Source organism: Phoenix dactylifera, chromosome 6, assembly GCF_051530095.1.
Source record: "Phoenix dactylifera cultivar Ajwa chromosome 6, Ajwa_hap1_PhDact_Kaust_v1.1, whole genome shotgun sequence".
In the NCBI taxonomy this organism is placed as follows: Eukaryota; Viridiplantae; Streptophyta; class Magnoliopsida; order Arecales; family Arecaceae; genus Phoenix; species Phoenix dactylifera.
Window position 1 is genome coordinate 29527928 of NC_143195.1, and position 18391 is coordinate 29546318.

Here is an 18391-nt window from a genome sequence, read left to right on the forward strand (position 1 = left end):
TGCATGTAGAAATCTGTACTCTCGGCAGTTTGTTTGCCGATATCGGTTCAAAATTTACAGTACCGCAACGCCCTCAAACGTTGAAGGCACGTCTGTTTGAAGGCACTTCTGTCAGCGAGATTATCTGTGAATATATACATACATATTACACAAACAATACAGCTCTAACAGTCCAGCCACAAGCGAAGACCAAGCTGCAAACAAAAAAAACTAAATCTAGCTACAAAAGCGTACCAAGCCACAAACGAATAAACAATGGCCCTGACCTCCAAAACATTCCATGGCATCTCTAACATGTCCGGGGCCCAAATGATACACATGTTTTTACCTGTCCCTAACATAAGCCTTTCTTCTTTAGGCTTCAATACACATGCCAAGATAATTAAACAATGGAAAGCACAATGCTAAATCAATGCAATAGAAAATTCTTGCTGTTTTATAGGGTGAAGGGGCTGTAGTCCGACCTCGCGCGGCCGGCCTCCAGAAACTGAAAGCTCTCTCTCCTGAATATATCCTTAATTCAGCCTTTGCCTTCGCATTTTCATTCACTCCGTGCATGATCCAATTAACAAGAAGCCCCACCACCCAACCACTTGAGAAAGGAGTAAGCAGTGGCTCACGGCTGTTGGAAGATGGTCCCGAGGACTCATAGCACCATCATAAGGAGCACGGCATGCATTAAAGCATGCTTTGATACGTTTTGGTAGCTTTTATTTCTTACGTGTAACAAGTGAAAAAGCTTGCAGTGTAGCAAATTGCAGTCTTCACCAAACATCTTCAGGTTAGGAAACTGCTGTCCTCTCAGAAGAAAACCATTAGAATTCAAACATGAAACCTGATAATGTGAAACGACTTCTGAGCGTAATACATTAAGTACCCAATGTGAATGAAACCATGCTATCTTAAACCAAATAAAAACGCATCATACCAGTCCACCAGTAACCAAAATTACAACAAAATTACAACAAAATTATTCCATGCAACAACAAATGACCGCAACATCGACCAGCTACAATAAATCAAAACTACACTGCAACAAGATAGTAATACTTTCCTGTTATACAAATAATACAAGGAACCAAAGCTGACTACTAATAAACTAGCGGGCACTACCCTTGCATAAGAATCACATTTCCACTTGCGGTTCTTGTCAAACAGTGATGGCTCTGATCTAGGGGCACTGTGGAATCAAAGATTTATCAGCTCTAATGAGCTTGTAAGCCACAAATAGCATTACCTGCACATCAAGAAATGATTTGCCTTTGAATACAAACATTATGGAAGGCCAAGGGAAGGTATCAAGAAACTCTAACAACAACAAATAAGTACTGAGTTTCACTAAGGCCTATGTTGCAATGTTGTAGCACAGCAACCAGTCTACATTAATTCTCCAAGATTCTTCAACTATGAATAAGAAAATAATGATAAAACACCAACAGGAAGCAAGAGACTAATAACCCTGCGTGTTACAATTAGGTTCGCATGAAGTTCATTAGCTTTAAATGAAATTACCTTATGACATATAATTACTTACTAAAATATATATTTTGTCAAAAAGTTACCTAGCTCAATGTCTGATCAGAACTCTGACTACCATTATCGCTATAAAAAACTAATGATGAACACTGAGAGCTATTGGTGCTTAAAAGGTCATAATCCAAGTTGAGAAAGAAGTTTGCGCCATCTGGGAGTCTCTTCCTCGAAAATGTAGGTCAAGTCAGAGACCAAGACTCCACTGCCACCAATCTGCAAATGGAAAAAAGACAAAATATAAATGATAAGGAAAGTTCTTGTAGTATAAAACTTTATCCTACATATCCACATGCACGACTATCCTGCCCGGGAACATTTATATATCAATGTATTAGGTTAGAATGGTCCAAGGCTATTTAGTTACAGTCTAGTCAGTGAAGTAGCAGGGAATTTCAACACAAGCATGGTCCTCAACTTTGACATAGTGGAGCACCACTCATTCTGTAAAGGGGTTCAACAGAAGAATTTTTTGCATGCAAAGATTTGTTGAGGAAAAAATCACTGAATCAACTTTATAGTTTGGAGAAGATATCTCACAGATCTCAGTTGCTTGACAGACTTATAAAGTGCCTTTTGGGGCACACATATGACAATTGCATAGTACTCCACTACAATCTTGCCATCACGTTTACAATACACTGGACTTATAGTAGGCCCCTGTGCAAAAGAACCAAAAAGCATGTCAGAATAACAAGGAAATTACTAAAGATCTAGGGAGTTTTTAAACTATTTAAGGCTACATAACATCTTCAAAGTCCATAATTTTACTAAATAATTAAATATTCAACTAAATTAGGACAAACACCATAACAATTTAGACTGATTTTTTTTCTATGAAGAAAAAAGATCATCGCCACTCTTGAAAATCATTAAATTGCCAACTTAAGAGAGAAAAAACAAGAGTAGTAACAAAACAGCTAGGATTGAAATATAAACCTAAAGAAACCAGCACAGAATATCATGTACAAGTTCATCTTAAAGAAAATCGTGTCCTATGAAATAATCAAACTTCCAAAAGATTTTTAGACCAATGATTTGTCATTGATTTGTCCCCTCATTTTTTAAGGCAATCGATGCACGAAGATCTCAAATTGATTATAAGGCGAATTTCCCCACAAAGCCCCTTTATAGCCCACTACCTACCCTCCTTTCTTTCAGGAAAGAAATCATATAATAAATTTTGATATATTAGAATATATCTACTAGCTGCTATCGCAATGAAATGGCTAGAACAACATATCAAAGACCTTTTTTCTCTTTTGGTAAAAACAGTGAGATGACCCAAGGGTACAGGACTCTTCGAATATCCAAGAACTATTCTATACTAGAACTGGAGTTGTAATCAACCAGCTTTACATAGCTTCTAGAAAACACTAGTCCGAGGAAATAGGGTTAAACTTGCCAGTACTGTCGACTTGAGAATTCGACTTCACATTAACTCCTGGCAGCCCTTGGGTGGATGGGAGGAAGAAACTTCTAGTTCTTGCAGGAGTCGAGCTGAAGCAAATCTCTACAGAAAAGGAAGAAGCTCCTTGGTTTTCAGGAGGGAAAATGGTTTGCCTAAATAGGACTTGGAGTCAAGTAAGAACATTAAACCAGCCAACTAATAGATATAAGGGGAAATGGTTCCTTTGTCTCTTGTTTTTTTATCCTTCTTTCTCATTTTCTTGTTTCTTTTTCATATGTCTTCAAGCTGTCCTTTACTTCAATATCAAGTCATGATGACCTTCATTGATAAGGTAAATCCATAATTGAACAATAGAAGACAAAGTAAAAGAGTTTGATTTTATTTTCTTCATTTGCCAGTATTTTCTCTTCACATGCCTGATACCATGTTTCTCTTGTCATAATTAAGTATTCACCAAGTTTTTATCAAAGATTTAAAACTTTCTAATCTATTAATCTCCAAAAGATAATTACATAAAAATTAAAAATTTCACTCTATTTGCACTTCCTTGACAAACCAAGATAGGGTGGCCAACTATGATTACTAAGTCCAAAACATGCACCAATTACCTTGAAAGAAATTAGCATTTATTTACAGTTTTTGGCTTATGGAACTCATGAAGAAACCAAACTGCTCTAGGAGACAATCCTAAATGTCTCTCGAACTCCCTTAACCCTAAGTAAAACCGGAAGTGTAATAAGGCATTACAACATTTCCTGATTGAAAGAAATCAGTCTCCAAACAGTTTTTGTATCAGTTTGTCATAGGTCTTCCTCTTTAGATAATTATTTGCTAGTCCAGCTAAGACTACAACAGCCACCAGCCAACCAGATCAGCAGATTTCTTGAGACGGCTGGCTCCTTGTTCGACCCAGAAATAAAAGGAGCACCTACATTTAGCAGACAGCTCATTCAAAAGGCAAGCAATTACCCCAACGCATCATTGAATCTATTCCTAGAAGAGTAAAAAAGTTTCTAAAGGAGTCCTAATATGAAGTTTATTGGACTGGCATGACTGAAAAGACCACACCCTTAACTACATGCACTTTAAGGGATTGCCCTGAATCAATTCCACTTAAAACCCCACTAAAAATATGAGACTTTTTTTACTCCAAACTTCCCTTGAAGCTTGTGGGGAGCAAAATAAAACCTCCTCCTCACTTTTGATCTCATCTTCTAAGAGCTGTCTTCTTTCAATGCAATCACCAATCACTTGGCACTCTTTCAAGGAAGAATATGCCTCATCGATGATTCAGAAAGACAGAAACAAATATACTGGCCAGGTTGCATAATCCAGCAGGAAAACCAAACATATACTGATTATTTATCATCCTGACACTAAATAATAAAGTATTGCATACATATTAGTGACCACGAAAAAAAAAAAGACAAAGCATGGTCTTTGAATCAACAAGGAAAACCCGACTATAACCGTGACCGCTTGGTGTAGAATTAACAGCAGGGATTTCATAGTTAAAAAGCAAATGATATTCAAGGAGTAAAGAAAATTAATACTTGTAGATTATATTTCGATTATGAATCACTACCTGCAGCCCAGATAAAGATGTCTGGCTAAGAATTCTCTCTGCCACTTCTTCTGCACTGTTTCCCCTCATGTTTGCAACCACCTTGCATGTTAAACCAAAATTAGGGGCAAATTCACAGAAAATGAAACAACATTAAGATGGCCATCGGATGTAGCAAACAATAACAAATTCCTTGTATACCGTAACTTGCCCAGTTGCCCTCAAGTGTGCCTCTAGTCTTTCAAGAATTTCATGAGTAATCTCTAATACACCTTGCCGAGTGTTTAAGGATCTCCTGCTAGCAACAAGAACAGCCTGCACAACATCCAATCAGTCAAGGGATATATAACTTTCCTGCTTTAAAATTATTTAAAAAAAAAATCATAGTACAGGTCTTATATAAATGAAGCACAGGTTAGCAGAGATTTGAATCATAACTTACTTGGCTTTCTAAAACTACCCCACCTTCAATTTCTTTCAGATCATTTTCACGCAAGGTCGTTCCACTACTCACAAGATCGACAATAGCATCAGCTATGCCCATCTGAAACAACAAGAAATATCAGGAAATGTTACAGTTCATCTCTTTCATTCTGTAAGGGATATGACATGCCCTCATTTAGCAAGAGATACAGATTCCAATGTTAAATAGAAGATTCAATGAAACCACTTAAACGACTACACGTTACAACATATATCTTGCACAGAGTCAACCTGTTAATACAAATATTTTATAGATCGGTACATACTCTGGCAGTGCAATGTCTGGACACTTCATATAGCAGTGGTGATTGACATGGACTAGGAAAGTATATGGTTCTCAAGACAGATTTAGAAAAATGTCAAGCTTGCAGGTTCCATTGCATGGAATAATGTGAAATTTCATTTCAGTTCACTCATCGAAAGCACATTATAGAAGCCCAGGAGGTTATAGATGAAGTTGGCTAACAAATGTTTGTAGCTATAAAGGCAAAAACTTGTTGCGTCCTACCAGAAAATGTTTACACCAGAATGTAAGTTGCTCCAGATCCCAAGCAGCCAAAAATTTACGATGTACATATATCTACCAACATCAGCATATCATAGAGAAAATAATTTAGATTATTTACCTTACCTGAAAAATATAGTTGTACATTCTACCAAGCCCATTAAGGAAATAAACAATATTAGAAGGATATTTGACTTCACTTATCTAACGCATGCACATGAGGTTGGCCTCGTATATGAAGGTGCCCGAGTTACTAGAGTGAAACCAAAAGATGTTTATAATTAATGTTTAAAATTTAAATCATCTCAACTCTCAAAGTATATTTGGGTCAATATTTTCAGCCATTTTGTCCTAATATTGGACAAAACATGCCAAAAAGATTTAAAGAGGAATATGATATGACAAGAAAATTCGCATTCATCATAATGGGGGGAAGAAAGACCAAAGAAAATTTTAATTCTTCCAATTTCTAGTTTTGGAAAATTGTCAAATGAAGCAATGAAAATTGATTTGCAAAAATACAAATTTAAACATCAAATGCAAAGAGAAAACAGACCAAACTTCAAAATTGTTCTACTCCCTTTTCTCTCTCTTTCCTCATCTTCCTATCTTAGTACACTGGGTAACCACCTAGAACTCTTGTCGTCGCATAGGAGGTTAGGAGTTGCAACCTGCCACCTTTAGGAACTACCTAGGGGTGCCATCAGTTGGGGTCTGGTCTCACTTCTGAGTATCACCTAACCCAGACCCAACCCATGGGGGATTCAAGTCTACATTTGAATTCATACACCATAGTACCATACCCTACCCATCCAAGAATTGGTTCAGTTTGGAGTTGACCGAGACCAAGTCTTGAGTAGCATTATTCTAAAGCTTAATTCCCTTCACGCCCTCAAAATAATTAACTAATAACATATATTCAAAATATAGTTAATAAGCTCTGCAAGAAATGTGACAAATGGACATCTAAACTTTATACCACATTTTGGGTAGGCTATCAGTTATGGATCCTGACATAGTTTGATCAAGTTGTGGCAGGTAAGTTTAAGTAGAACAGGATCTGAAAAATTACATGTCTATCTTTCGAATCATACCTGATCCCTAGGCATATTGGTCAGTAACGAGTATGGCTAATGAGTATGGATAAGATCCAGGTAAATTACTGGTCTAAGGGTCTTTGTAACAACCCCAAAACTAGACTAGCACCTTGACATCCTTGGCACTTGAAAAAGCCTTTTCTATAACCATAAATGATGGTGAGAAAATAAATCTAAATGTTTTAAATCACATTCATTTTTAAAAAAAAAACATTGTGTTAAACTACGAAAAGTAAATTTCTAATAAACATCGAAACTCAGAAGTTAAGTCAATTTAACATCTTTGCTGAGGCTCAGAACCAAGTACTGGATAGGCCACTTTGAACGGATCTAGCATGTCATCTCCATAAGTGAAAATATAAGGCATGGTATCTATGTAATGCCACCATCCTTTACCATATGTCTAATAACTTTTGAGTCCAAGGGGACTGCAGGATTGAAGAATTATTTAGACAATGGGTTGGTTTTCCCCCCAAATATAAATAAAAGGCCAAATAAGGTTGTAGCTTTTACTTCAGGTAAAAATTAGCAAACTATTATTTACACTCAACAGTTCTTCACAAAGCAGGAAGAGGGCAAGGACAGAAACCTTAAAAATGTTTAGAAAAATAATTTAAAATATGATAAAATAGTAAAGATGTTAGTACAAATTTCCGAAAAAGAAGAGTACTATTTTTGAGCTATAATATAACTATCTTGCATTCAAAAAAAGAAAAAACAATTTTCTGTTATTACTCAGAAGAAGTTGCATGACTACAAGAAAATTCTCACCGCAGGGGCTGCCTCAAGTGCTCCATCAGCAGTTGAGAAACTGACATGCTCCAAACCTCTCTCTTTCAAAAATTTCGGGCCCAGCTATGGAGAAAGAATTAAAATTATAAGCACCTAATGTTTAAGAAAAGGAGAAACGTTTAAATCAAAAGAAATATGAGAAGTTAGCGTACATATGAAAACCCAGTCACTATACGTAAAGGCCTTTCCTTTGTCCACTGAGGCATTTCTGCTAATTCATGCAGGGAATTTATATTTTCAAAAATTCCATACTTGGGAATCTGATCAATCACAAATCATTATCAGAACTGTAAAATAATATTGCACAGAGGGTTATAAGCCAAAAATGCTCCTGTGAGAACTATGCGCTAGGCTGACAATATCTACATACTGCAAGTGATAAACGACAGGCTCCATACTCGAGTGCCTCATGAACTATGATTAAATCCTCATTTCCCTGCCCAATAGATATATACCAAGCTATAAGTATATGCTTCCACATAAACAAGATTGATGCCAGAACAAATATATAAATTGTATCAAAATCAACAAACAGCAATATCAGCACTAACAGACAGCAAGATCTCAAAGCACCAACATCAAATAGCACATGCAAACAGCTACCAAGGAAAAAGAGAGTAGTAGATGCAAAATACTTTCATATGTGTGAAATCAGACTGCTACCCATATAAGAGTATCGGTTAAGCAACATCAGAGATGTTATGACTACAATTCTATATGGCACCTCCTACCAAAATTAACTACACCGGAGAAGATAAAATGACTTGTTTGTTTTTAGTTAAGACGGATAGGGGTTGGAAGATATGTATCTACAAAAGCCTGTGAGGAAGCTTATCCACCATAATGCAAGAAGTTTCAATCAGTATTTGTATTCAGAATCTTATGGGAGGTAAACTTACTGACTGATTTGACTGCCATGGGATTTCAAAAATAATAACCCTACCAGTTTAGTTGCTTAAAGAACAACCTTCTTTACTTTTCATGTTTCATAGTAAACCCATCATTTGTAAAGACTTCTGAAACCAATCACAACAAATCTTATGATGATCTGGAAAAGTCAGGGTGATTTTATTGGAGCCAGATTGATAGATAAACAAGAATATTGCATTGTTGGGAGATAATGCAGTCGAGGATATGTACAATATAGAACAACTGTGGATAACAGTGCCAGTTCATTCCAATGAAGTGTCCTGCTAGGCCAGTTATTCCAAATAGGCAAGTGTTGTTGTTCTCTATTAAAGCTAACAATATTCTAAGCAAAGATTGGATAGCATCAAGTCAATATAGACAAGATAACATTGACTCTCCACCATGAACAACTTTGTCAAGATACAAACACTGAGTCACAAGGTTGAGTTGGCCAATACAAGATGACAAATCCCAAGAAACTTCTTTTGTTAAATATGGCTCCAATCATTAAGTTGGCAAGCAAAGTTGAAGGACTATTTGATTGAATGGAGAAAAGGACCCCTCCTTTAGATCAACAAAACCATCTACAGCCAGACTGATGAGAGGATATGATGCAAGCAGCCAAGAGATCAAGCTAAATTTGAAGCGTGCAGTTAATAAAGGTAGCATGCCTTAGTTGACTAAACACTAGCTATATCAGTCTCAAGCTCAAATTAAATAAGGGTGAGAATGAAATTCACAATTCTGCTTGAATAAGAGATGTAATCTTTAAATACTGATCAAGTTAGACACATTAAGAGTGAGGATAATAGGACCTTTTTCATTAAAATATTGAAGTCTCAGATTCAGGATTATAATAGGACTTCGCTGAAAGATGAGGAGATTAAAACATGAAAACATTTTTTTTGCATCTTGTTAAGCAAGGATTCTAACAGGGAAATTTGTGCAAAAGAAGCATAATTAATGTCATCGAGGTTCTCTTCGTTGAATTTTCTCTTTGTTCAATTACAAAAAGTGAAGAAGAAATAACTTCAAAGAAAGATGGAGAAGGATAAGGCATCAAAATCAAAATGAAATACCAATTGAGGCTTGGAAAATCATGAGAGCATTAGGTTAACTTGGCTAAGGGCAGGCCATGGCATAATAGTAAGGTCACTCAGGCTCGAAACACAGAAACATCCTCTCTGCATTTGGCGGTAAGGCTGCATACATCTGATCTGACCCTTCCTAGACCCACAATGGCAGGAGCCTTTGCACCGGGATGTCCTTTTTATTGGGTTAACTTGGCTCTCTATTATTTTGAAAAACAAAAAAATGCCATACTATTGAAGTACTCTAGTGACCATGGCTTTAAACCATGGGATAGGAACATCTTAGTTTTTCCACGAAAATGGATGCCCCGTGTACCGACACTCAGGATGGAAGATGTCCCATCCCGGCCCGGCCTATTTCCCGTCTCCTCCCATCCCGAGAATCGTGATTGTGGGATGCCTCGTCATCCCATGGGTATTTAAAACCTTCAGGTGACCATCTATAAAGGGGATGTATAAGACTACCGACTTGATTTTAAACCAGAAAGTTTAGCAGATGGAATCTAAGCTATCGTTTACTAAGATAATTGATGGAAAAAATATACAGAAATAGAGAATGTATGGCCTTTATTAACAATGGAACCAAGAAGTTTATCTCAGTTGAGATAAATGCCTTTAAATTTCTTAATGACTGGAATTACTAAATATCTTGGTAATAACCAACCAAAAATATATAGAAAACCGAGCAAGTTGGGCTGTTTGAAAGGGGATAAGCTAAAGTCTTGCTGCTTGAAATGCTTTTTTTTGGTGCTATGAGCATTATTTGTTTATAGGAATGGGCATTATTAAGTAATATATTCAAAATGGGGGGAGGGGACCGAAGAGTGTATAGTGGAGAATAGACAGCTCTATATGCATGCTCCCGGGTAGGAGTGTATTAGATACACCTGATTCTAATTTGGGTCTGACCCAACCAATTTCCAAAATATAGACTTGCGGGTCTAGTAATACCAATATGAAACTTGCATCACAAGTGATACTTGTATGAGTTTAGAAAAACAGACAATTTCTGAAAGAACCTAAGTCATTTTAACTAAACCAGATGAAAAATGGTTCAACGGCCAATAAAACTCAAAGTGTCATATATTACACTTGGCCTGACCAATTATCGGATTTACTCAATCCAAGACATGAAGCTGATTTTGGTATGATATGGATCAGGTTAAACTTTGACATTCTGCCAGCTATAGCAAGCCATTACCAGCATCCTATTTCATTATTTCTTGCAAAAGATTGAAGGTTTTAAATTGTTGTTTGCCTTCTTTTCAATCCATGTTTATTTTTCTGAAGTCCCATTGTTTTGTGACATTGTTATTAGCTCCTAACCAATTACATAAACCATGTATTACTTCTTTGAAACTATCCTCCTTCTAGTGTCCAGTCATATGAGAATTAAGGTCATGGATGGATTTTTTTGCCCAGTATTCAAATTCCTATGCAGAATTCAAGGATTATTTCTTTTTTTCCCATGAACAAGTTTCCAGTAATTAATATTGTCAATCTGGCAGTAACCTTGCCACAAGTGCAAATTGCTAGTAATGAAGAACGTCACACAGCAGTGGGCTGGTGGCTCGAAGACAAGTCAAAGATCCAGAAAGCATATTTGGTATAAAATGATAAACTAGATGCTTACCTCTCCATATTCGCTGACAGTGTCAAAACCCACAATACCAATGTCTAAGTCTCCTGACCGTAATTTGCGAACTATATCTTTAGGACGCTGAAACCACACCTCCAAGTTTGAGAGCTGCATACGAGAACTTATTGATGTTATATACTCAGCCAGATGAGGAAAAAAACACGGATGTTGGCTGATAGCATTTAACAAGGTATCAAGAAACATGAACAGGTGCAAAGAGTTGGACTACTTCTAAGAAGATAAGATATGTATTTTTCATAGATGTACAGTACTAATGGTAGAAGAAAGGCAAAAATTGGAATCACTATGATCTCAATTTTGGGACCATGGTCTGCCGTACCGGTCGGTACCGGTCGGTACCGGCCGGTACATACCGGTACCGGACCCTACCGGTACGGTATAGCTACATATTTCGGTACCGAACCGTACCGACCGGTACCGATACGTACCGGCCCGTACCGATCGGTACCGATGCGTACCGATCCGATACTGGCCCGTACCGATCCGGTACCGACCCAAACCGACCAGTCCGTACCGGCTCCAAATTTTTTTTGGCTTTTAGCCCCATCGTACAGTACCGGTTCGGCTCGGTTTGGTTCGGTACCGTACCGGTACCGATGCCCACCAGTACGTCGGTACAGTCGGTACCGCGTACCTTGCTTGGGACAATGACCGATGACTGCACTATACAGCTGGAATGGAAGTGCATCCATTTGTCATGGATACAATAAGAAAAAAATGAGATGGCTGGTATAAGACAAAACCTCATCCCTTCACAGACCCACAAATGCCTCAATAACTTGAATTACATATGACATGAACTAAAAAATTAGCATTGTTTTTAGAGAGACCAAAAGCCAAGACTTCTGCAATGTCAAAGTGCACTTGTGGCCCAACTTCTATTTTAAAAAAAAATGAAATAACAGACCCTCAAATATATCCTAACTTCTTGCATAAAATACAAAAATAAAGCCACATCGAATAGCTACTGTCGAAGTAAAGCTCAATAAAGTCAAATTATGTATTAATGGAAGAGTTCCCTTGTTACTACTGCTTGAATGTTGGTCATCCAGAAGACACCTTCTAGCTGCTTTAGCTTATTCAAGAGAGAAACCAGCCGACAATTCCTTATAGCAAAATATTATCAAGAATGAACTAAACAGAAGAATGAAACAGAAAAAGGAACAAGGTCACATAATCTTACTTCCTCTACCTTCTTGTCAAGATTCTGAAAGGGCAAAAATCTCAGTGAACAGCATATATCTGCAAGATATAGTTGGACAATCTTTTCCTAAAAAAGGCAATCCATTCTTTTCCTCAAAAAATTCACTTGATCTCACAATTAATATTAAAAATAATCTAATAAATAATGCTTTATTAATATGCATTCTCTGCTGCTACTTCTGCCTCATTTATATTAGCTATTGCAGCATACTTTCATAGAAGTATTCTAGATGGATGTATACACAGCTAGCCTTCATAGAGAACTACATAATAACATATACACACGAAACAACCTGAAGGAAGACAATCGTAATATGGATTACAAAAAGCTTCTTGACATGCTCTCAAAAATATTTTCATATTACAGTTAATGAGATGAGATTCGATGTTAAGATATCAGATTATTCTACATATACTATGAATAGTTAATTAAATCAGATTAGGACCTGAATACTTGCAACTGTTGGCCAATTTCAAGCATGATAGGCCAACATGTTACCTCTGACTCACGTCATGTTTGCTATCCAACCAAACTGAGATTCTTAAGAGTCTAGTGTGAACTATTTTGCCACCAAAGGCACTACCCTTCTTGTCCCCCAAATCTCTTTTCCTTCACACAACCTCTCCTCAATCCTCCAGCCTCTGACATCGACCCAACACTAAATTGACTGGGTTCACACTTCACATCCAAATTATTAACTGAAACCTAAAAGAGCAGACGCAACGCTATCAAGTTGGGCCTAAATTGAGCAGCACCTAACCTAAGTAATATTATGGTTTTATCTGGGATAGTTTCAATTTTTTTAGACCGCATATGTCTTTAGGCCAAGTACGAGCTATCCTTGGCCTTGGGTCCAACTTGAACCTACCCTGAAACCCATATACATAAAAAGTCGTATCTTCAAAACAAAAAAATATAATTGAATTGAAAATATACGATCTAATCTTGAGCTTAACCTACCATAACATCACCTTTTTGTCCTACCTTAAACTTGTCCTAGCTTGACCAATCATTGACACTATCTAGACATGCTTGACCACCTCCTAACCATTCAGTTTGTAGGCATATTAATATCATATAATTACTCTAAAACTGATACAAACTCGTACTTAACCTGATACTCTGTGAGATTTAAATCGAAGACGCTATCTGCACCTCGTCAGAAGCTAAAGCGCTTCCAGGATCATGTCTTGGATAATTATAGCTGTGAAAACGGAAGATGCCACCAAACTCATGGAAGAAATCTATATGTCAACTAATTGACGTAAACAAGAAGCATAACATAGCGTAAGGGTGTGCCTATGCATGAAACAAATTTCAAGAAAATATTATAAAAATAGAGCTTCTAAAAGTTGACATTTAAAACCATACAAGAACCTCAAAAATGAGATTAATAGCATCAAGCCATTCAGAAATACATTAAATCACTGGTACAGATCCAACATAGGTCTCCTATAACTAAAGAATAGCTAAGAAGGTATACCAAGAGCAATTTAGCTCAACGTTTGTTTAATATAAAATAGGATTAGCCTGAAGCTAAGACCATAAGTACGCTTCATTAGGGTTCTGAGAAAATCCTTAGAAAGCAATTCTTCAGAAAAAAAGTGTGGTAAGGACTATTAGAAGAAAGAAGCATGATTTCGAGAATGATTCTTCAATCAAAAAACACAAGAGCTAGTGCTTCAAGGTATGATATATCATCAACGAAAGCAAAATATAAAACTCCCATTTATTAGCAAGCTCAACAAACAGCAAATTCCTTTTCTTTAACCCCCAAAAAAATACAATCCAAATCAATGCCTCCATCATCACATCACTACTGAGTTCGATGCACTTCAAAGCTATTACAGAATCAAGAAAGGGAAGATTTAATGTTTGAAATGGTGACTCGCCTGCGGAATGTCTGCAATATACTGCCGCGGATTCACCTGCCTAACAGAAAGCTGGCAATTCTGGCAGCAACATCGTCAAAGAGAAAACACGGTGAGGAAAAAAAAAGCCGATATAGAGGGGAAGAGAGAGAGAAGAGAGGAAAGACACAGGAGAATGGAAAGAAGGGGAAATAGACAACCTTGAGGAGACTAAGGGTTTCATCAGCCATGCGGCCCTTGCTGGGGAGGCCGAGGCGGACCGCGGTACGCTCCGGCGGGAGAGCCTCCACGTCGCCGGCGGGAAGCACGACGGTGGAGGAGGGGGAGGCGGTGGCGCGGCATGCGAGCGATGAGGGGAAGGGCCTGGAGAAGGGCCGGGAGGGGGAGGAAGAGGAGGGCCGGACTTGGTAGAAGGCGGCGAGATCGTAGAAGGCGGCCATTCTTCTTCCTTTTCTCCCCCGTTTCTTTCTCGCTTCCCGTACTTTTTCCTCAGAAAGATGGAGAATGAGAGGAGCTCTCGCTTCGCCGCGGATGACTGTAATACCTCAAAAACGTGGCGGCGCTTGCTCAGCCGATCTGGTAACAGACGGGGATATCTGAAACTATCCCGTCACAACTAATAATTTTTCATGGAGTGGAATTCCAATTTGCCAAGATACTTGGCTAGCTCGAGAAGGAGAGGCGGAGCGACCTTGAGATAGGGCCGGCCCTAAATGAATCGGCCGAGCCGACTTTGGACTGCACTTCGGTCTAAACCTAAAAAAAATTTAAATCAGATTTGAGTTTAAATATAAAGCAGACCGGACTAAAATAAGTCACAAGTCCAGATTCGGCCCGAAACAGATCTAAATTTAGGCTCGAATTAATTTATTTTTTATGTTACTATTTAAAAAAATAATAAAGAAGTTAAAGACGAATTAAAATGAGTTTAGATTAGAATACTATATTATATATTATTTATTTGTATTATAGGAGAGGGTCTAATTTTTAGCTAAAATTTTCGAGTATAAGCTCGGAAATAAGCTTAAAAATAATTCAGATCGGGTTGGATAGGGGCATAGCCCGGCCTGGCCCGGCTCACTTCCAGTAATTGATTTAGAGTGGAGAATGATAGAAGTTATTGCACGCAGCCAATGACAGCCTGTTTATACCTCCGAGATTAATTCATCATGCATGTATCTCAATGCAACATAATAAAAACTAGTGGTATAATTAGCTACATGCAGAGTCATACTGGTGCACATAGCGTAGACAATAACTTCTCACTAGATGGGTTGAGCGAGTTGGATGTGGATATCAAAAACTCCATGAATTAAATCAGCCTATCTAGTCTGATAAATAAATAAATAAATCAGCATCTAGTTAACTTTTTTCTAATTTCTACTAAAATGCATCATTCCAATTAATATATTTCAAAAGAGAACCTATAGCGGGATGTTGAAAAAAAAAATAAAGGGAGCAGAAAATTAAATTTTTATCTAATTCTCTATTCAGTATCTTCAAGTTTTTTTCTCAAAGTGGTGTTTCAATGGGTAATATATTGGATGTTGAGCTCTGTGGCTTCGCTTTTGGATCTCGTCAAGCTGGGCTTCTTAGTCCTTGGAAAAATAAAAATTAATAATTATAAATAAAAAATAACCATGAACCGAGAAGTATATCTAATTACTAGTATCGAATTTTGGCTAGTCCGTGAGCAACTATCTTATTATCAATGTATTACATCGAATTCCTAATTTATTAAGTTTTCCGTTTCTCTCTTATCAAAGTGTTCTATCTAGCGGCCACAACTATAGTAATGGCTCTCCTTTTTTAAGCTCGGCTATCTTATGGTGATGATGGATTGGTAAGGAGCGATAGGAAAAAAGGCAGAGTAGTAAGAAAAAGAGCATTCAACAGAACATATATAGGGGATAGTACAAAGATCAAATACGATATATTTCTATTTAGGATTTCTCCTCACATTTCAGCATGTTGGAATCAGATGCCATCCAACTCTTTGGATATTGAAAAGTAAGAGAAACATTAATTTTTTGCCCTTTTTTTCCCGCAATAGTGACATTGAAAAAGAAATCTCAAGTTCTATCATTTTCATATGGCACAAAAAAGAAAGACAACTTGAGATATTCAAAGGATAATTTTATGCAAAAAAAATCTATTTTCTTGAGAAATCAAAGAAAATCCAAACGAGATTTTTCTTTTATTTTAAACCAATCACTCCTGTTGAACTGGATGAAATCCAAGTTGCTTAATAAATAAAATTTTTCATGTACCTTAATTGTATGAATCTTTCAAAACTATAATTGTAAAGGATTAATACTCATTCGCACAAGAAGATGGCTAGTAGTATTTGCATTAGTGTGCAACATTGGCTATACCAAGGACCAAAGGAGAGTTGGAGAAAGAGGCATTACAAAGGAGACAAACACCGGCGAAGAGGGTAAGTGGTGGCGGCTTACGAGGCTTCTTAAAATTTGGTGCTAGTAGTTATAATAACAACATTAGATGAAGGAAATATATTAAAAAAAATGGTAAGGAGAAGGGTGATGGAAGATACTAGAAGAGGATGATTAACAAAGATGGTGAAAGTGAAGTTGGGGCAAATGAGAGATGGGAAAGAGAGAAAATAAGAAGGTAGAAAGCGAGATAAAGATATTTTCATAAAATAAAAGTATTGAATAAAATAGCATGAGAGTTGGTGTCGTAATGACAATAGAAATACGATGAAAGCATGTTCATTGTGATCCATAGGATCGTTATTTTTATGATTAAGCAAAATTACAAATATTATAAAGACCGATACACAAGTACTTTTACCATCAACATTTATAGAGTTTCCAAACATATAGTTAATATGAAGAATGACTTGCTAGAAATCGCAAGCATGTTTATCTTCTCTCTCCCTGCCTTCATGTACAGTCTCTATAAATTTATTTTGATTTGAATTGGAGATGGAAACCAGATCCATCATATATACTTGCTGGTTTCCTAACCTATAGAGATCTCCAATCAAATTAAGACTATTTTCTTCATCTCCAAACGAGGCTAACCTTATGCACATCCAATTTTATCAAAATGAAACATATAGATAATTTATATGCGAATAGCTATTCGGGCTACGTTACAAGGATGAAATTATAACATTCTCCCATTTGACTTAAAACACCCACTTGTAAACACCTCATTTTATAGTCTTTATAGAAAAATATATTAGTTCAAAATATACTTTTAGGATTTTATAAATTTAAAAATCGATTCAATGGATGCACGTCCATATTTTGAAAACATCCCAATCAACCATATTTCATATTTCACAAAAATACTTATATTGAAAGAAAATTCCCAATGTACATCATAGCAATCGTACGTTACGATAACATACTCTCCTCTATGTACCATAGCACCGATGACCTATAATTAACCAAGTCTTTGACTAACTCAAAAATTTATCATTTGTCCAACTATAATATCAAATAGATGACTTCTTTATTATTTTGAATCAATTTAAAATATTTATCAAAATGAAATATAAAAAATGAAATCATATATTCATTAAAAGATCACGTATGTACAAACGTCTTTTTCTAAAGACCAAAATATGCTCATAACTGAACATTGACGCCATCCTTTAACCATAGAAATCTATAAATATACTGATGTAAACAAAGACACTCCAAGATTACAAAGATAATGTATAAATAAATACAAAATACAAAGATAACTCACATATAAATGATTATTTAAATCATATTACAAGAGCAAATTTCCACATGGGATTTGATATTGGGGGGGGGGGGGGGGGGGGGGGGGGGGGGGCAAAATTGATCGTCCTGCTCAGGGGGGGGCAAAATTGATCGTCCTGCTCCCCTGAGCAGGACGACAATCCCGCTCAGAACCGGCCCAATCTCAGACTCCGCCGAAGGCTCAGTTGATCTCGGCCGAATCTCTTCGCTACTATGACCTGCCATAACATCTTCCAATGCCTATAATGACGTCCCGAACTCGAGCTCGGAATGCCCTGCAGAGTCAGTTGCAAGCTAAAGAGCTCCTTCGATTGTAGGACTATTCGCCGACACACTGATCCGAGCTCGGGGTGCCCCTATATTCGCCGACGCGGCCCGACCGAGCTCGGGGCGCCTTTTATACTCACCAATACACCCCGACCCGAGCTCGGGGCGCCCTTAATATTCGACGATACGTCCCGGCCAAGTTTGATGCGCCTCATCTAACAACACGCCCCGACCCTTAAACTCGGGATGCCCTACCGAACAAACCTC

The 18391-nt window shown here is 37.2% G+C and overlaps 1 protein-coding gene across 2 annotated transcripts; it reads right to left on the reverse strand.

The window, feature by feature from the left end:
- Positions 1 to 842: 842 nt before the first annotated feature.
- On the reverse strand, positions 843 to 14875 carry LOC103702806 (ATP phosphoribosyltransferase 2, chloroplastic-like). 2 transcript variants are annotated; one of them, XM_008785373.6, is made up of 12 exons: positions 14318 to 14875; positions 14139 to 14198; positions 11016 to 11129; positions 7753 to 7818; positions 7535 to 7642; positions 7362 to 7445; positions 4948 to 5049; positions 4707 to 4820; positions 4527 to 4607; positions 2071 to 2190; positions 1563 to 1746; positions 843 to 1237 (listed from the first exon to the last, which is right to left on the reverse strand). In XM_008785373.6, the coding sequence occupies exons 1-11, from the start codon at positions 14555 to 14557 to the stop codon at positions 1651 to 1653; spliced, it is 1185 nt and encodes a 394-aa protein (XP_008783595.3). In that variant the 5' UTR covers positions 14558 to 14875; the 3' UTR covers positions 843 to 1237; positions 1563 to 1650. The 2 variants fall into 2 exon arrangements, with proteins under 2 accessions (XP_008783595.3, XP_089780123.1); XM_089923997.1 differs by having other exon boundaries at positions 11016 to 11332; positions 11677 to 14198; positions 14318 to 14686.
- Positions 14876 to 18391: the final 3516 nt, after the last annotated feature.